General features: G+C 38.3%; 2 protein-coding genes across 10 annotated transcripts in view; one reads left to right on the top strand and one right to left on the bottom strand.

Moving 5' to 3' along the window:
* The window catches only part of LOC137993102 (golgin subfamily A member 1-like), a 30,752-nt gene extending 23,152 nt beyond the window's left edge, over positions 1 to 7,600 (bottom strand). For 3 of the 9 annotated variants that reach the window (XM_068838769.1, XM_068838772.1, XM_068838771.1), the window contains exons 1-6: positions 7,215 to 7,581; positions 5,127 to 5,214; positions 3,577 to 3,651; positions 2,092 to 2,156; positions 959 to 991; positions 448 to 522 (exon numbers count right to left, since the gene is read on the bottom strand). In XM_068838769.1, the coding sequence (XP_068694870.1) occupies positions 448 to 522; positions 959 to 991; positions 2,092 to 2,156; positions 3,577 to 3,651; positions 5,127 to 5,214; positions 7,215 to 7,505 (627 nt within the window). In that variant the 5' untranslated portion in view covers positions 7,506 to 7,581. Of the gene's footprint in view, positions 1 to 447; positions 523 to 958; positions 992 to 2,091; positions 2,157 to 3,576; positions 3,652 to 5,126; positions 5,215 to 7,214 lie in introns of all 9 variants that reach the window. The other 6 variants (XM_068838770.1, XM_068838773.1, XM_068838775.1 and 3 more) reach the window with 3 other exon arrangements.
* A 95-nt stretch (positions 7,601 to 7,695) lies between these two features.
* LOC137993096 (uncharacterized) lies at positions 7,696 to 18,651 on the top strand. The gene is made up of 10 exons (XM_068838761.1): positions 7,696 to 7,745; positions 7,878 to 7,946; positions 8,457 to 8,600; positions 11,525 to 11,615; positions 13,028 to 13,347; positions 14,503 to 14,646; positions 15,093 to 15,198; positions 15,922 to 16,205; positions 17,061 to 17,150; positions 17,811 to 18,651. Exons 2-10 carry the CDS (start codon positions 7,898 to 7,900, stop codon positions 17,963 to 17,965), a joined length of 1,383 nt encoding a protein of 460 aa, XP_068694862.1. The 5' UTR covers positions 7,696 to 7,745; positions 7,878 to 7,897; the 3' UTR covers positions 17,966 to 18,651.
* The last annotated feature ends 1,436 nt before the right edge of the window (positions 18,652 to 20,087 follow it).

Raw genomic sequence — 20,087 nt, 5'->3', positions numbered from 1 at the left:
CCAAAATCGGAATAAAAACATTTCTTTTCGGTGGAAAAACGACGGATATGCCAGAAAAAAAGTTGAAAACATTATTGAGTACGGTCTAAAGTGTAAATAAAATGCTTATTTTTTTGCCTTCAGTTCCCCTTTAATGAAAGTATTTAGAAAATGCTTAGAGTAATCTAATTTCTTTTTTCAATTTTGTGTTTTCCCGTACTGTATCTTATATCTTGTATCTTGATGTACTATTTTGTAAATAGTGCAAAATAATGACAAAAATCTGAAATCTAAAATCTGCAATATAAATGGGACACTTGGTGTTGGACATCAAATTTAGGAATGCATCTAATTTCATTGTAATTCTGGACACAGTGAATGAATGCACGAAATAATGAAAAAAGAATGCATGACTAAAAGAGAAAAGAATAAGCAATAATTTTTATTTTGCCAAAAACAAAAACATACCAACGATTTCATCTTTGAGAGTTCTTGTTGTTGGAGGTCGTTAAGCTCATTCATGTCAGCATAACGTGTGCTTTCCTAAACCACCAAAATGTTTTAATTTTAGTTTCTGTTTTATAATTTATTGTTTTAAAATACCCTATTGTAAAAATAAATTCAAAACAGTCCATCAGTGTGCAAGACAAAGACCTCAGTCACTGATTTTCATTTCAAGGGCCAAATTTGTATCATACAGAAAGCAAACTTTAAACAAATCTGGTATTATGCAAAGAACATTATTTTAAGACTTTATAAAAAGGTTTGAGTTTAAAATGATGTTGGGTTTAAAACTCTGTTGTATTTTTCCTATGATGATCATGCCTTTCATACAAATGCATTCAGCTGCCAAGTTATTTCAAGTCATATAGATTTTAAAAAGTTGCAGTAAATTCCCGAGACTAAGAATGCAACTCCCAAGTTTTATCTGATTAATTCAACCCCATTAAACTACTGGTAATTTGATTTAAATTCTTACCAATGTTAGTGCCTTCAGCTTACTATCAAGCTCCTAAAAACCATTAATTCACAACATTTAGAAATGTCTGTTAACATTCTAAAAACTGAACTTTCAAACTAAATTTTAATAACTTTAAATGTACTTTTAGCTCCATCACTTGCCTTACAGTGCAGTAATTTAACTGCCATTAATCTATTTTTTGATCGTGTATTTACTCATATTTTTTTCTTGGACTCCGCTATTAATACATATTACTGGTTAATTTTTATATTCATGATCAATCTTTACATTTTTACCGGTTATGGAATATCTTTAATCATCTTTTTACAGAGTTTTCCTCCATTTTTGGTTCTGAAATTATACTAATAATTATTTCTAAAAACTCCTTTCATATCATTGTGCATTATGAGTATGATAATTCCGTCCAATAATGAGAGCTTTTGCAATAATGTATCAGTATTTATTACACTAAAATAGTAATTCCTATCTGTTTAAGACTAACGTCTACAGATCCTGTATCCTATAGAACTATTCATCTGGGACGTTACAGTGGTCAGCCAATTAACTCTTTTTTCTGATAATTACCTACTTCACACTCACTCACAGGGAAGGGACCTGGGAGGTCATTGATCATCTCATTGAAAGTCATAGGAGTTTGCTAGAAACCTTTTTTGTGCTAAGGAGTGTGGGTAGCTGGGAGAGGGCAGAAGGGAGTAAAAACCTAGTGAAGGGCAAATCTGAGGGAGAGGGGGAAAAGCAGGTTTTCTACATTTCTGCAAGTGCCAGTGGCTGCAAAAATAATTTTGATTGGCTACAGCAAAATAAACATTACTTACAGGTGTAAGCTATGAATTTTTATATCACATACACTACATTTCAATAGCAAATTCCTGCACAAAGTAAGCCAGATTTAAAAAAAGCACACTCATTTTTATTAGAAAAACACACTGAAAAATGACATAATCCAATTACGGGCAAGCTGCAAGGGAACAGAAAAACCTAGGCCCTTACCACAGATCTTTCTGTCCCCTCAACCCTAGAAGCTTAACCTCTCAATTTCACCTCACATTGCTTCTTCTTCCTCAGTCCCATGAAAAAGTATACTATGCAGGCTTGTTAGGATAATTAAAATCAACTGTTTCATTCAATACCTGATTTTTTTCATTGAGTTTCTTCTCAAAGTCACTGTTCATACTTCTGATCCTTGAACTGTGTTCTGAAATCAAATCAGTAATTAAAAGCATATTACTAGTCTACAGACATTACTCTTTCACCAAACCCTATCAGAGAATCCACTGAAAACTGGAGGACTTAATAAAAAAAATCACAACGAAGCGACAGAACAGAACAACAACAACTGTTAAGAATCCCAACTGGCCGGAGGCAAACCAGTGAGCTATTTACAAGTGCACAGCAGCTGGGAAGTTGAACCAGGGACTATCAGGATTAAACGTAATAAGTAAACCTCAATAAAAACAGAAAATTAATGCATTTACATAGTGGCACGACTGCGTCCAAATAATAAAACGTGTTGAGCACATGCACTTCATTCACTGTTATTATTGGTTATAGTTTAGGATTTATATTACACCACACACATCACAAAGTCTCACGGTAGTTTACAATTATTATTCTTTCTCTAAAAAAGGAAATCGGACGTATCTGAGAAGGAAATCTCCGTAAAAGTTTGCATTTTGCAAAGTAATCAGTTTTTGCAATATTACTCATTTTATTTTGTTGTCCAGTGTAGTTGCTACTTCTTTCTCAAGATCTACACTATAAGCAGCAAGGGGGTAGAATACCCTGGTCATAAGTAGTTGTTTGTAACATGGATACAGATTTTCATTCAGCCAGTTTTAAATCTGTTTATTAGATTACTTGTATTTTAAACTCCTGACAATAATTACTGCTTTTCCGGGGGAAGATATGATTTCCTCCATAATAATCCAATCTTTAGTCAAGCAAATAATATTACACATTCTTTAGTTTCGTGCCTTTGTGTAGATGCTCTCTCACTGTCAATTGGGATGTCCCAGAAAATCTTGGCTTGGCTGCATATTTTTTACACCATGGAAGTGCTACGATTCTTCAAAGTTTTATGTGTCCAATAAACCATGATACAAGCTGGATTGTAGCATTGTATCATGCCTAGCATTGTGTAGCTTCATTGTGCCAATTTGGGGCAGCCACAGAAAACACGCTATACTCTCTCATGGTCTTTAGAACAGATTCAGCAAGACATGTCTGCTTCTAGTTGTTGATTCAACTTTTGTGCCCCATGGGTGCTTGTTTTGAGAAGTTCCACACTACAACATAGGTATCTATATGACAATGCAATATCTAGCAGACATGTTTCCATTGTCTGAGGATGTCATATTAATTTAAATGATTGATGTCACACATGTATCTCAGGGTCCTTCTGACGTTGGCTAACAAATTTCTTAATCCATGGCTACATGTAACATACTTTTCACTTAATGTCCACTTATTATTGCCTGGTTCATGATAACTTTTATTGTCCATGGTTCTTTGCTACTATCACAAGTTTCATTTTCCCTGCATTTAAAGTTAAAAAATGTTGCTGATTCTGTAAACCAAATTTACTGTGGTTATCTTTGATTCATAATCAAACATACCTTCCTTCTGTTTCTCCAAAGCACTTTCAAGTGACTCTTTAATGCGTGTCTGCTCTCTCAAGAGACTTGCCATCTCTTTGACCAAATTATTGATTCATCAATAACAAGTAATTAAAACATGTAAACATAACAGCTATGAATAGTGATTACGGTATGTTAATGTTGTTAACTAAAAGAACAAGAATTGGTAACTTTATTCCACAAGAAAAGTGATAGATGACCATTGCAGAGTGAAGCACTAAAATTCAGTAACGGGTGGGCTACATGTACATTGTACTTACAACTAAGGTTAAACGTGAAGACACTCTATGAAAGGCATGGTGCCTTAGGCACATGCAAATGATTTGATTGCAACAAAAAAGCCCCTTATGGCAATGTGTCCGTAATGTCATAAAAATGTTATCTGCCATTCTTTTTTTAATCCTGAGTCCCTTTTTCTCGTGCTAAAAATATCTTTTAGGGCTTCCATCCCTACGTTACTGTTTGTTGATGATCACCATCTTGGACAATTATAATCAGTCATACTTGAATTAATTCGAAGAAAAGAAGTGCATTGAGCAACCCCTTTTATAGTGCATCTTCGTGTTTATAACTAGACCTCACAAATCGATTCTTAGACCGATTTCATTATGCGTCTTCTGCCCTTAATCAAATGCAACTAATAGTCTTAGGTTTGAATCCTGCCTAGGACTCCAGATATGTCCAGAAATACCCCTAATTATATGCATGCAGATTTCAATAAGCCTCGCAGAATACAGGCAATCATTCTCACAAAGTATCCCTCCAATGCTGTTCATCAAGTAAGGATAAACAATATAACGCTAACCTTTACCCTTCCCTTACCTTATTGTTGGAAGTAGGTAGGAAATGCTTAGACTTAAAGGGACAATCTAGGAGCCTTAATGTTTGATGTCAAAATTGGGTGTGCTGCTCTAATTAGGTGCATTCCTGGACATAAATGCTTGAAGGGCAATGCTTAAAATGTCACCATTGGAATCTATTGGAAGCAGCATGTCTATTCTGGGAGTTGGGGGTAGGGAGTGAGGGGTGATTAGGTCTTGGTTAGGGTTAATAACCCTAACCCTAACCCTAACCGTACCCGTCCGCTCTGAAGCTTATTTCAATGGAAGCCAACCATTCACAGTTTGACACTCCTCCCTCTGTCAGTGGTCCATTCTAAAGGACATTTTTTGTCTCATGGAACGAGGCAACAGTGGCTGCTCGTGACTGTGCGACATGGCAAAGGAGAGTGTCTGGCCCTATAACCACTTTGGGTTATGGTCAAAATTGAATTGAAAAGTCAGCTTATTGCAACACAGCATAGGGTATTATCAAGGTAGCATTAAGAAACTGCGTAGACCTCTTTTTCTAAAGCTTTGTGTGCTCCTGCCAATAAATTACAACACTAATACCTCCTCCAAATCAGTTTGAACTACAATCTTTATGTTCGTTTACTCATCTAGTGCCCTTGTAACTACAACAGTTTATCAAACAGATGGCTCTATTTCCCTTATTTTGGTACCAATGCAATTTGAAAACCAAACATTTACCTGCTATCTTGGCCTCCAGTCTATAAACTTGGTCACTTTTATTTGAAAGGAGACTAAGGATTTCCTCCTTAGACATCCTACTATTGACCTTAGAAAAGATAAAAAGAAACCATTAAGACTTAGATGGAAAAAATTAGAATCCATGATTAACAACTATGAACTTAAGTTCTCACTGTTTATTTGAAAAATAATGATCAATATTAATGTATAAACTAACACAATTTCAATGTCGGGCGGAGAGATAACAATATAACAATATTATTATAAAGGACTGTCACAGCAAATGCAGCTTTTCTAAATTTCTTGGAAAAAATTACAAGTGTTTTTTTGTTGTAAGATGGAAACCAAAGTTGCATGTACCTACAGATCACAACGAATTCTGTAAATCAAGTACTATAAATTATGATTAGTACAATGTAAGATTGAACCCTATTTGTTATATTAACTCCCAACTCAAAAACATTTTCTGATTGGAAAAGAATGGGTCACATACCCTGGGTTAAAACTCACCAACTCACTAGGGGAACAACAAATTATTGAACTTTTGACTTGCACGTGATCAGGTTGAGCAACTTGAAACCACGGCAAATTTGTGTGCTAGCCCTGGGTCTCGGGGAAACAAAAGTCGCTGTTTTCCTTAATGCCAGTCATTAAGTACTCAATGACTTAAAGAAACAAGATGACTGACAAAGAAGCAACTTGTCACCAGGTCTACAGGGTTTTCATTAAGACGTTAAGAAGCAGGAGAATGGTAATTGAAACAAGAGAATTGTCTGAAAGAGCAAAGCTCTCTTGTGACCATAATGGCTACTAAGAGAAGCCACAGAATTCCACATAGTGGCTTGAGAAGTCTCTGACCCCGACGCCTAAAGAACTCTCTGGATGTACAACCGTCCGATAGACAACTAGACGCTGAATTGGCAATTTGAACTAAATATAATGCTAACGAATGACAACATTGCTGCCATGAAATTATGATATCAACAAGGACAGAGCAAAAATGGTTAGGAAACAGCAGCATGAGGTATTCTGAAATGGAGACAAGCAACATGGGAACCCCCCCCCCCCCCCTCCCCCCCTACCCCCTCCACTCCAGTACTGGCCTTTTTCTTGAATTTGGTATGTTCTTCAACAGTGTTTGCATAACTTGAACTCCTGTTTACATTTCTATGGCACACGTAAACTAGGCTTTTGTCTTTGATGCCAATTATGTGGTTTCTAAATTGTACATGTCGGTGCTCGTGTTGGAACACAGCTAACTAACATACAGTTTTTAGACTGTCAGGGACTTTTGTCTGATCCATGGAGCTTGGAGTTTAAGTACATAAGAAAGTGGTGGTACTACTTGTGAATATACATGTAAAAACATCACCAAGGAAAACTATTTTCTCAATGTCACGTAAACTACATCTGAGAGACGCTGAAAGTTCAAAGAGTCAATTACAGTATGCACCTGGATAGAATATATTGATTTATTCGTTAAAAAGAAAAGGCTTGAGGGCATGCATGCATTTAAAGCAGAACTTAACTTGTACAGTCCTTCTGGTTGACTATTTGATGGCATCTTTGGTTGAAATCCCTTCCTTCTCCCAAAAAACCCCAAATTCGTTTTAAGTTAAAGTAAATTTAAAGGCAACAAATAAGATTTTTCTCGGCACCCATCTCTATTTATTATTAATTACTTTGCTTTCACTTTTAAATCATATTTACAATACTTAGAGTCCTTGTCGTTGAAAAAAAAGCTTTTTTAATAGCTAAGATTGACTACTACTCATTCGTAGTTATCACGCTGACAGGATAATCTCATTAGAGGTGATAAAAGGTGATAATAAGTTGACTACGTGGAGGATAAATATTGAAGTCAATATCTTGATACAAAATAGGCCATCTGGATGACAATACAATTATGCCTTCGAAAAGTCTGGATCAGTTTGGTTTCACTGCTGTTTAATCTTTTGTTCAATTCATCGAGATTTTCAGCCACAGCACTGATTCACGGTGTAGTCAAGGTCACAACGAAACAATGCGTGATATTAAAAAATTATGAGGAAGAGAATCGAACCAGCGATCGCTTCATCTACCACTTACCGTAACATTCGAGGGTTCCACTGGCGTTCCAACAGGAGTAGCAGATGATCTGCTCGTAAATGAAGTACGCCTTGAGACATTGTACCCAGATGACGCAACGCTACTTTCACTTAGAATAGATTCTCTTGATTCGTACAAGCTACTGGCATTACTAAGCCTCCGTCTCTCCCATTTGTTCTCCGTCCATCCATTGACCTTCGCTCGCCGTACACTCGGACTAGAAGATGAAGAGCGGCTCGAATCAGCGGTCAGTTCTTCCTCAGCGATCTTCTGTTTAAGTTTGGCAAACATCTAAGGTGAATTGTGCAACAAAGATCCCATGATTCGACTCTTTCGCCCCTCTGTTATTGATTTCTTTCTATTTCCGCTTTTCTGACCGGTCTTTTGTTTACGCACGCTCTTGAAGTTGGTGCTGGCTCTAAAAACTGCTGGCGCAAACTTAACCGGAAATGTTACTTTTCTTTCTCATTTTGGTCACTCTGAAGATAAGAACACGGAAGAGTAATTGCAGAAAATACCCCTGCCACCATTGTTAGTATTTGTCGGCGTTCTTAAAAAAACGGCTTTCAAAGTTCATTTTACATTTGACGACGTCAAAGCATGCAGTTAAGGCATATTTGACAAGTGATTGACAGCAGAACTCTGCATTCGCTTTGCCAACAGGTTTCATATGAGCAACAAAAATGATGGCGCTAATGCTATGCCTGTGGATGACACTGGCGAACTATGCAGGTAAAGTTTTATGGAGTTATTTTGCACACTTCTCGTCCTTTTCCAATAACAGCTGACGTTCTCTAGGTAAGTGCAACGTAACTCTGAACTTCACAACATGTGCGTCGCAAAGCTGCAAGTGGTTGAAAGAATATCGACAGGAACTTCTATTCAACAGTGTTTTTGTTGTCCAGGAACATTGTTAGAACTGTACTATTATTGAATGAATGCCGTTCTGTACGTTGGCGAACGGTGTGATTATATTGATTATTTCAGATCATTAATATTCACCCAGTAAATGTTGAAAATAGAGCGTCTTGTGCACACTCGCTCTTCCATTCAAAAGATAACTGAAGGTCGTTCCAAAAACAATGGCTTTTTTGCCATTCTTCACGTGGACACTTCTCTTCCACTGAACGTTATTCACTTCAAAAAACACCATGAGGTAAATGTTACTCTGTTACAAATTTGCCTAAAGTTGTGCGCGCAAAACTAACTCAAAAAAGTCCCGTTTTGTCTGTTTTGTTTTAGTGACTCAAAATCTGCGTTCTCAAGAAGATCAAAGAGCAATTAAATCTATAGAATTTGAAGTATATGGTAACCGCTCCTTCAAAGAGGCCATAGAATTCCCTGTTTACGTGAAAGAAAGCAGCGTAACGTTTATTCAAATCAAAGGTATGAATAAATTGTGCTCTAAACACACTGTAAACAAGTCATTGGTAGCACGTGAATTTTATAGAATGTACTGTGACTGAGCTTCGAATAAACGAACATTGTAAAGCAAATGTTATTCACGTATAAAATGCGTTTTAGATACGATCAGTAAATAGTGCTAAAAGGTTTTGTAATTGATTCGCTTCTTCGTTGGCAGCCTAATACCATTTCGAGGTCAACTAGATCAGAATGTCCATCTTGGATCATAGTACAGTACAAATAGTTTACTTCATAGAAAGTGCGGCGTACGGGGTTTTATGCACGAGTTGTTTGTGTCAAAAACCCGAACGAGCGAGGAACGAGCGAGTGAGGGTTTTTGACACAAACAACGAGTGAATAAAACCCCGTACAAAGCACTTTCTATGTCGTAAACTCTTTATTACACATAACATGAGAATTTTCATTAAAATAGTTTTCTGAACGCGAATTAGAAACAAAAACTCACTAACAATAGAACCAAATGCAAATTTAATTTAATTCAATAACAAAGTACGATTTGCACGATTTGCACGATTTGCACGAGATGCACGAGTGATTGGCATGGAAACGCCTTTACGCTATCGCTGATTGGTTATACTTTCACATGTGAAATAGCTGTACGCCATTCTGATTGGCTGTATAGGTCTTTTTCACATGTGAAAATAAAGCGTATAGATTTGTACAAATGAGCTTTATGGAATAAAATTCTCATGTTATGTGTAAAGTAAAATCACAACGGTGAAGAATTGTAATTAGTATTTTTGCACACAAACCGAATAACGAATCTTAAATCACATTGAGGAAGCCATTTTGTTGATCGTAGGTTAAACGTTATTTCAGTCACAACGCGCTATTACTTATTTGGCTAAGGTGGGATGGCCGGACGAAACACGATCAGTCAATGAACATTTTCTCATATGACTTCCACAGTGCGTGGATGCACAGCGCGTGGATCTCGCAGGGCCGTACCTCGCGCGTGTTTCCAATGTGCCGATTAACACTAATCCATGATTAAGTACCAACCCAGGTTTGAGTTTTGCCCGTCAAAAATAAGCTAGTGTAATTCTATGCTGAAGGAGAGCAAAAATTTATGTCAAAACTGAAGACTGAAAGAACAACTAGGCACACGACGGCGACGGCAAATCCGTGGGAAGCCTGGGGCGAGACCCGCGTGGCAAGTTGCAAATTCTTTTGCAAAAGCTAACGAGCTATTGATAGTCAGTAATGAAGGAACAACTGATGATGAAGAATTCGTCCTCTTATGAGAGCAAAACATTTCAAAGAACTTTGCCTTGCTTCCGGGTTCCTATACTGAGCAAAACTAGAAAAAGTCTCCGTGCTTACGGAACCCGCGCCCGCACTGCGCGCGGCAGTCAAAACTTTGCTCTCCTGTCAATCATTTGCCCTTTCACAGGAAAAGGTGCATTTCTGTGCGTAACTAACGTTGTTCTCGATCCACCATGTCGAAAGGACGCCACCAAATGTCTTTTCTCGCGAAGTTGACGCAAATAAATACGTATTCAATACAGTTTTAACGTCTTCTTACACTTAATTGATTCGAAAATACCAGACTGAATTCGCCTTAAAATAGATTTTAAAAAGCACAAATAACAGCCAAAGCACCACGGATGACGTTCGAATCGGCAACCCAGTTTTGGCGGTCAAGGTTTGTGGACAAAAAAGTTGCCACAAAATCTTTTAAATGGTTTTCTGGTCCTTTAGCTGCGAACCTATTTTGACGTGACGTCGGATAGCACAGTTTTTCCCGCCCGTTGAATTTTGACTGGTCAATTTAAATTTCAGTCGTCGCTCTCGCCGTATCCGGCATAATACAAGGCAGAATTGCGAGTCAAGAAGGATGATCTGTGTTCTCTTTCTGAGGCACTCTAAATCCCTGACACGACTCACTGCCAGCAGCGAAACGTGTGTAATGGAATGGGTGGTTTGTGCGTGCCACTGAAGACATTCTCGAGCAATGTCGACACAGCAACACGATTCCACGCTTCGCCAAACCTTTCCCAGTGCTTTCCATGATAACAAAAAAAATTATCAATGGACACCCGAAACTGAAGATACTTCTTTGATGAAAATGTTCTAAATCGAAGGAAAAAACGGAAAACTTTGAAATGAACTAACGCGTTGTCCACACAACGCGAAAACAGTGAAAATGGGGTTGTCGAGATGATGACGATGGGAGATTCAGTTTCTGCGCATAACCAGACGAGAAAATAAACTTCCGGTAAGCCGACCTCGTGTCTTTCGCCTTGGCTCTCCCGTCTTTAAATTTTCATGTTAGTTTTAATTTCTCTTCCATAATGATATGGTCTCGTCCTGACGGTACCACCCTTTTCAACCGAAACCGGTTTTTGTTAAGTTTTTGTTAAAGTTTTCCAACCGACTTCCGTTAAATTATTGCGTACGCCCCTCACTCATACAGTGGATTATTTCAATGCTCTCCAACGAAAGCACTCGTGGGTGCGGCCTTACGAGTCATTTTGGTGTGTATTTTTACAAGTTGTGCTGTACTTTGACGAGCCCGCTAGGATTGTTTAAGTATAATTACATAGGTTATTATTTGAAAAATATGCATTTTTTTTAAAACTGTTACCTCGACAAAACGGCTGGCGGCCATTTTGTAAAAAAAAAAAAAACGCTTAGGTGATTATCGCGTAATAATCAGGCCTTATCAGCGCAGAGCATTTTCTATAATCAACTGTGTAATTATACCAATTATAATTATGCGAAAGTGTACAATAGACTTACATTGGACCAATACTTTGGTTCGGAATCCCGAGAGATGAGAAGGCGGCACAAATATTCAATTTGCGTTGTTTTTTCATGTTCTGCGAAAAGGTTTTGGATCTTTATTATTTTGTCTTCTTCACTCTTTGATTTGTTTTCCGTAGCCACCAAGGAAATGGAAGTCACCATTCCAAAAGACTGTCATGTCAATGCGTACAAACATCCTTCACTGGGATATCCACTGATTAATGAATAGTAAGTGGATTTAATACAAGACATAGAAAACATAAACGTTACCTTTACCATCCCAACGGCTCTCAGCTTTTGATCAACTGAAGGCTTGGTTTTTTTTTTAAATCGATTGAATGTTCGCTTTTGAGCGGTCATGTGACCTATGACGATTTGAGTTTACCGAGAATTAATCGATGACAAATATACCTCCACAAGTCGTACACAGGAAAAGCGCATTGCTCTCACCAAAGTCTCCGTAGAATCCAGCGGCACTTATAGTACTTATAGTACTTGTAGTCTTACAGGGCCGAAAATGTGGCTAATTAACTTTTAGTTTTTTGATCGACTCACAGGATCTTGGTTTCCTAGACATTAACGTATATCACACGAAACGAATAGTGCTTTTCTGGCGTTCTCATCAGAAGTATACTTTCCATTGGCCGAAGAGAAACAAATTAGCTTGCTGTAGTTTTAATCTTTTCGGTAATTTAGCTCAGTTTTTACCCGTTACAGTTGCTTATTCAGACTCGGTGTGGTTTAACTGAAAGAATGGTAGGTACTATTTACCTCGCTGCCCCGTTCTCGACAATTCCGTGAGTGATTCTGTGTTAATCACGCTAGACACGCTAGACTACACATACACTCATTTTTAAGTACCTCTCTTATACGAATACTGGGGCTTGGAGAAACCAAAATTTTAACTTCTTACTATGAGTCAGAGAAAACCCTTTTTATTTTACCTTTTTTATGAGTAGCATAAAGAAAGGTAAAATAAATGTAAAACTGTTCCGATCATTCGGTGACATTTTAACAGTCATCAACTATCGAGATTTTCGGGAATGTCCTTCTTGTCCTGCACTTTTCAGGACAACCGCTGTAAAAACCACATCGCTTATTCAAAGAGCAATAGCACGGACATATATGCTTATGCATTAAGAACGGTGCCTACTACTGTTATTGCGCATACGTTATGCACATCTCCAGATACTCGGGTTTCCTATCGGCAGTGCTTACTAATGCAGGGATATTTTTGCGCGGCTTAAAACTACGTGGAAACCGGAGATAAGCGCCTGCCTCAGTGATGGGCGTTCCTAGGCTCGTAACAGAGACTTTACCTTTAAAACTACGCGGGCAAAACCGAACTCGGCAAGCGCTATTGGTATCCAAAAAGAAAATTGGGGTAACCATGCATTTTTCAGAGATACTTGAGCTTCAATTTGGAAAGGAACGCCGTACATTGCTTTGTATGTTAAATCTTATTAAAATATTGTTAATTAACTATGTTTGAAAATGCGAGGCTACCCCCAATTTTCTTTTTGGATACCAAGAGCTCCTGCTGAGTTGATCCAACGTATGGTTGCTTGCTTAGAAACTTCGTTATTTTTAGCATCTAATGAAAAACACTATAACTGTAAACTTGTCCTTATATTTCTCAGCTGTACGATTCGCGGGAACGGCGTCATCCCTTTGCCAGCACTTGACAAGGCCATGCGATTTGCCTTCGTAATTCGACAATTCTTTGGCATGTCCAACCAATTCCTGTTTCTGCACTGCGGGATAATCACGTGTCAAGCAAATGAAACAAACAGCACCCTCCCCTCCTCTGCCTTTCGCTGCAGCAAATGGGGAGAAGCGCCGGACATTAACGCAGAAAAATGCCCGAATAAAAAAGAGGAGAACATGGCGATTGGACCATTTCTTGTTTGGCCTGAGTGGCTTAGACGTGACCTAAAGACTAATCGAGGAGCGCCAAATGGTATGAGCACTTAGCCACCTAAAGACAATTTTCGTCTCAATCTTGACCATTATTTGTGCGTCCATGAAACACTTTCCTTTTTCCTTTGTAATTTCAATGTTTCATTCTATGTTAGGACGGTGCCTACTAATTCAAAGTTGTTTTTACGCGGTTTACGGAATATGCGGGAAAAGCAGATCTTAACAAGTGTTATTGAAATCTAAAAAGAAAATTGGGGGTAACCACGCATTTTTCAAAGATAATTAATCAACAATATTTGTAAAAAGTTTTAAAATACAAAGCAATGTACGTATGGCGTTTTTTTCCAAATTGAAGCTCAATTATCTCTGAAAAATGCGTGGTTACCCCCAAATTTCTTTTTGGATACCAAGATCACTTGCTAAGTTCTGCTTTCTCCGCATGGTTTTGAACCGCGCAAAAATATCCCTCTATTAATAAGCACTACTGAGCAATAGGAAATCCGAGTATCTCGAGATACGCGGAACCTATGCGCAATAACAATAGTAGGCACCGTCCTTATAAGCATCTTGAAACTCATGAAATACCAAAAATTGAGTGAATAGCCAGCTGAATGATGGACAATGTTGAAAGCTAAGGTCGTTACACACAAGAGCACATACTTGCTAACATAATTGACGCCTAGTTGAGTAGAAATTGCCGAAAACAGATTAAATCCTTTTCAGAAGTGTACAAAATGAAACCAATACCATTCCAAATAAATCACTTAAGATTTCTTTTTTTGAAGGTGGACAGAGAAGAGTCGATTTTATATTTTCACCAATGTTTTAGGACTGAAATCAAATGTCAAAAAATTCCGAAACACCTGATTGCTTTTTTTATCTTTGTTGTTTAGAAACAGCATTCTGTTATTCTGCTCCCGATAGAGGAATATAGTGAAGGTGTCGAGGGAGAGCAGGGTGGATTCATTCAGTTTAAGAGCTCTTCAGATCAATTTCTGGATTGGGCGTTATAATTCCACACAGAATTCACATCTTTGGTTTTAAGGTCACCTTCGCCGGCAAAAACCCAACTTAATTTTTTTTTCTTTCAAAAAATCCACAAGCAAAACTTGCTAAGCAGTCACCTGATAAGAATGCAATGGGCTATATCTTGTAGCGCTCTGATAAAACTTTCTTCCCGGTCGTTCTATTTTAGCAACTCGAGCCAAGGACATGACAACTGTGAATAATACCCACCAAGTGCAAATTAGAATATTTAATAGCAGCGCCTACAGACACGAGTACAAAGAAATCCCTGTAAATGTGGTGTCTTACAGAAAGGTATTCGTGGAGCTTAAAGGTAAGAAATTATATAAACTGTAAAGCCACGGTGATGGTGAACCCAGTTTATTTAAATGTCCGTCACCCTTCAAGCATTCGAATCAAATTCCATAATTATTTTTTTTGTACGAATGAGAAAAATAATTTCACAGCAGACAAGAGAACCAAAATCCAGCTCACCTACAGAGAAGATTCTGGGAATCGAATCTGGTTCAGGGATGAGGTGCAATTTTTTTAAAAATTAAATCCTGCTCCTTGTTAAGACGACACATACAGAGTGGATCTTAAAAGTTTCTAAGCTCTGTATCTTATTCCTGGCTGTAGGTAATCGCTTAATCGGTTCAAGTCCCTCTCGATTTAGTACAGAAAGGCCCCGTTGAAAATGAATTTTGTAACACATTTTTTTCCGCGGTTCAAAAATAGTAGATGGACGTTAAAGGTTGGTTCCATTGAATGATTTTGCAGCGACCAGGTACAAGCTAGTGGTGTTTCCCAGTGAATGTTATGTGAGCCTGTCTAAAAGCTACAATCCAGTTCATTCATCGGTGAGGCATGACTTAATAAATGAAAAGTAAGTGTGTTTTATAATGATCTCTATAAACCCTTAAAGGAAACCTCCTCCTGCAATCAAATTTGTTCAACAATTTCTTCCAAAAAATGTTTGTATCGAAAAAAAAAAGAATTTCAAAATTACTTATTTCCAAGGAGCATTCCGAATAATTATGACGTATTACCATTACCCTTACTGTTTTCACAAAAAGAGCCTTTGTTTTGAAATAATAGGGCAACCATTACACGTCACAATTATTCAAGATGGCGGAGCCCGGGAAATTTGAAAACCCCAAAACAAGCGTTTTTGAAATTAATTTATTTAAGCTACAAACGCTTTCATCAGAAAAAGTTAGGACAATTTTGATTTTTAACATTATTTTCTGTGGTTTAAGGTTATTTTCTTGTTTTAGAGGAGGTTCCCTTTCAGTAAAACATTGAAAGTGCCAGACTTGAGAAGAACGAGTCCTGACAATGGTTTTTCACATCTTCACACATACATCTATAGAAAGGACAGTGATCCGGAACCTCTATGCGTTATTTTTGTTAATCTTTTGTTTCATGAGCACCAGATATCCATCGTGATATTTACTGATGCACTTGCCCCATTTACAGTACTTAAATGAATTGTTAGTTTATCTGGTGATCTATCCTATGATTCAGCGATCTGAGATTCGAGCTGTCGGAAAAACCACTTTAACCCTTGAAATGAATATTCTAACGCTAGTCCTCTTTAAACTTAAAGCTGTGAGTGGCAACGAGACGTTTACTTTCAACCAACACACAACAAGGCCCTTCGTTTTCGCTTCGTTATAAAGCAGTTCGTTGGTGTGACGGGACAACGCCTTTACTTGCACTGCAATGTAACCACGTGTCAAAGAGACGACCCACCGGAGCCGACTGTGTTCAATTGTTTCACTCACGGGGAGTACTGCCCTGACAGTAAACAAGAGCTTATAACTAAAGGTCCTTTCGTGGTGTGGCCTGTCGGAACCAAACAGGAACGGGACAAGTTGAAAAGACAAACCAGTAAGCGAACAATTTCATCAATTTCATTTCTTAGTGCGGCTATTTCACTTATGTTGGAAAAAATAGCTTCGTTTCTTTAAACTGGGAGATTTTTCCGCGATTGCTTATGATGACAAGAAAAACAAAAATTAAAACTAATTCCCATGCGCAAACAACCCTACTGTAGTTTGCGTTATGAAACTTATCCAAAATATGCGGCGAAAGATCGACAGCCGACTGACCAATTTTTATACACGCACACCTACAAATAAGAGCAATGGCAGTGACATATTGATATCCTCGCAAACTGGAGTCTTTCAATCCGTACTCCATGGCCCTTGTCACTTTCTGGGGAGTCGGCGTCAGGACTGAAGTCTTAGCATAAACACAAGCAACACGTCCAAACTCAGTTGCGTTTTAACCATTAGTGTACTTTTTGCACTAATAAAGTAAAAACCAGCATCAAATAACAACCACGCGCGATGTCAACATCAAAAGAGCTTTACGCCATCTTAAATATTTCGAGGGTATGATTTCATTTATTTCACGTTGAGCAACATGGGCGAACTATTCATTTATTTCACGTTGAGCAACATGGGCGAACTATTCGAGACCTTGATTGGTACGAAGGGTTTAGACGTCCGCGCTCGGTTGAAATTGGCATCTGTTCATATGGAAATTTCAGCCAGGCTTCCGAAATGAAAAGTGCATGACGAATATTTTTCATCAGTTAAACCAATAATATTGCTTTGATTTGTGTTGTTTCCATTGCCGCATCTGTCGAAGAGACTTACTCGCCCTATTAACGACTGCGACTGTGGACAAAGCGCAGTCGCCCTTGCGTTCTAATCTTATGCCTTTTTATTTGATTCATAGACAAGAGAGCAAGGTTCTTCATTCCAACTGGTATGCAATCATTCCCAGGACAGGGAAAGAAACACACCTTGTATGCACACACTAACAAAGGTTGGTAGGTACACATTGGCAGAAATTATCTCCTTTTCGGTGGGAGCTATTTTTCGATATTTTTTTCTTGAAAACCAAGGAAAACATTAAACAAAAAAAAGTGCTTTTCTCACATTTACTCTATTGTTAGAAATATTGCAAATTCTTAGACTTAATGCGGAAACCCTTCGTGCTGGATGTCAAAATTGAGCGTACATCAAATTACTTGCAATTCATAAGTTCTATCCAACGCAAGACAAAAAGCGTTTAGTTCAAGATGACTAAACATCTCGGTAAAAATTATTGTCTTCAGCTTGTTGGAATTCAGTTAAAATACACAAATAATGAGTTGAGTATTTATTTTTTTTCTCTCACAAGCTGTAATTTGAGGGTTGGCATCGCGCCGATAACCACCCTATAATCTTCACCACTGTGTTGGTAGCCAAAACAAAAGTAGTCGAGACTATTATTTTTCGAACGACTTTTCGCTCGTGGGCTGCCTTCAAAACTAAATGAATATCTTTAGATTATAGTACGAATACGACTCTTAGGTTTCCGCTCTGAGAACACGCACGAGTTCAGTTCTGAAGCTCCTAATCGTCACCTTACTCCAATCGAAATTGTTACGAAGAGTAGACTGACACTTAAGTAATCGAACATGCGTCACATTCCTCTCCACAGCTTTGGCGGCAGTAGGTTTCCTTCCCCTCGGTATGCTAATAATCGCGATGATTGTTGTGTGCTACCACATTACTAAGATGAAGAGAGAGGCTCAGAGGCTAGAGGCGCTGAGCAAGGAATCTGATCCTGGAACCCGATCCTGGAACCCAAACTGAAGAAGCATAAGGAAAAAACAGACGATGAAGGCCGATCATTTGTAAATGGAGTCGAATCGAGGTGGACCCCAGCAAACCTTTCAAAGCTGAATGCTGAAAAAAAAAGTTGCGTTCGGCTTAAATCGAATTTTCTTCGCAGCGCAGAATGCTGTTTGCCTAATGTGCAGATTATGTTCAGAAGATAAAATGACAGGCCATGGGTCTAGCGCTTTAACGGAATGATTGATAAGCGAAATGATTAATAGTGAAATTATTTATGCTGGGAAACGGTCAGTTTCAACATGTATTGATGCAGAGCCACTTTCGTTCTGCGACGGTAAATTGCTACTAAGCACACATTTTAGTATGATTGGTTTGCATTAATTACCATTATTCACGCATCAAGCTGCGAAAATCACGTTGGGATTATGTCCTGGTCTTTCCAGAAGCCTGATACTTCGAAAATGTAAAAAATTTAGTAACAAGTATGCGGTGATCCCATTGATTTAGACAATAAAAGTGGAGTTTTGCTCGACAAAACTACTTTGAAATACATGAGAGTTGGAGATCATCGCAGTTGAACATCACCTTAACTGGAGTAGTTTCGAAGAAAGCCTGAAAAAAAAAAAAATCCAGACTTGAACGGGGCTCGAAACCATGACCGCGCGATTGCTTGTTCGGTTGTGTTCTGGATGTTGCAGTTGTTGTTGTTTTAAAGGGACCTCCACTTCAACAAAAAAATAACTTTGAATCACAGGAAATAACAGTTACAGTCAAGTCAATCTAAAATATTTTCAAAGGAAGGGTTTGTATCCGAAAGAAATAAGTTTTAGAATCGTCTCATTTTTGTTTTTCAATTTTTGCGGGCGCCGCCATCTTGAATAACTGTGACGTGTTACGGTTGGTCAACACTTATGGCCATCCGTCAAACTGACATTGGACATTTCGTAACAATTACACGACGCAATATCCCATCTTAATATGACAAGCTTACCGCCGTAAAAAGAACGAAAACAGGCAGAATTGGAGCTTAAGTTCAACAAGAAATAGCGTTTCTAAGCTAAGCCGCGCTGATCTACAGTATTTAGGTCTAAAAACCCCGTTGAAGACGGTTAACTTTCAATTGTTTTGATGGGTACTACTATGTCAATACTCTAAAAAATTCAACTTTCTAGGAGCTTGTCTCGTTAGTCTAATGGATATCGGAAACTGCAAGGTGAAGCTATCGATCCGGGTTCAACTCTTTGCCTCGCCTATTGTGAATCTTCTCAGCTTGCTTAAAATGTTTGTTTCGTTGAAGTAGATTTGAAGTCTAAACTAGATTGTACGTCGTGTAAGTTGAATAAAAAGGGAAATGTCAGTTTGAGGGATAGAAATAAGTGACGACCGTTACGGTTGCCCTATAGTTATTACACAAAAGCTCTTTGTGTCAGAACAATAGGCGACCGTAACACGTCACAATAGGGAGCTTAAGCACGCACGTTTCTGAGACGCGGACGGCAACCGGAAGTGAGCTATTTTCACTTTTAACTTGCCCTCACACAACTACATTCACATTGCTGATTATCTTTTCTCCATTAGAGATGAGTAGTATAAAAAGCTGGGAGACAACACGGTCCGGGCACGCGAAATGCTCTCTTCCCTAATTGTTCAAGATGGCGGCGCCCGCGAAATTTGAAAGTGAAAATAAGCGATTTTAAAATTCACGTTTCCTGATATAAACACTTTTCTAAAAATAAATCCGAACAAATTTGTTTGTAAACATAATTTCCTTCGGTCTAAACTTATTCTGTAGTAAGAGTGGAGGTTCTCTTTAAGGAACATGGAATATGTGAGCATGGATATGTCCAATGAATACTTCGTTTTTTGTACTACGTGGACAAAACGGAGCTTTAGCAGACGTTTTCGAGCCACGCACAGCAACCGGGAGTGAAATGTTTTTCCTTTTAACTAAGCCTGCAAAACAGTAGTATTTTTTGCGAACGCAAGCAACGCGATAAATATTCAAACGAAAAGCAACGCGGTAAATATTCAAACGAAAGGTCTGGAGCGAGTGTAGAAACGCCCTACGGGCGTGTGAGGCTCGCGCGCTTCACACTCACGCTTACGGCGCTTTGCGCCTTCCGAAAATGTAACAAAACGA

Source organism: Montipora foliosa, chromosome 2, assembly GCF_036669935.1.
Source record: "Montipora foliosa isolate CH-2021 chromosome 2, ASM3666993v2, whole genome shotgun sequence".
Classification (NCBI taxonomy): Eukaryota; Metazoa; Cnidaria; class Anthozoa; order Scleractinia; family Acroporidae; genus Montipora; species Montipora foliosa.
The sequence above is the reverse complement of the archived record's forward strand: the minus strand, read 5'-3'. Positions and strand labels throughout refer to the sequence as shown.

Bases quoted from the DNA above. Each gene is read 5' to 3' on its own strand.
- LOC137993096 (XM_068838761.1), top strand. From the start codon at position 7,898: ATGATGGCGCTAATGCTATGCCTGTGGATGACACTGGCGAACTATGCA. The intron at 8,601-11,524 runs GTATGAATAAAT...TGTTTTCCGTAG, and splicing joins AACGTTTATTCAAATCAAAG to CCACCAAGGAAATGGAAGTC. The intron at 17,151-17,810 runs GTTGGTAGGTAC...TCCTCTCCACAG, and splicing joins GTATGCACACACTAACAAAG to CTTTGGCGGCAGTAGGTTTC.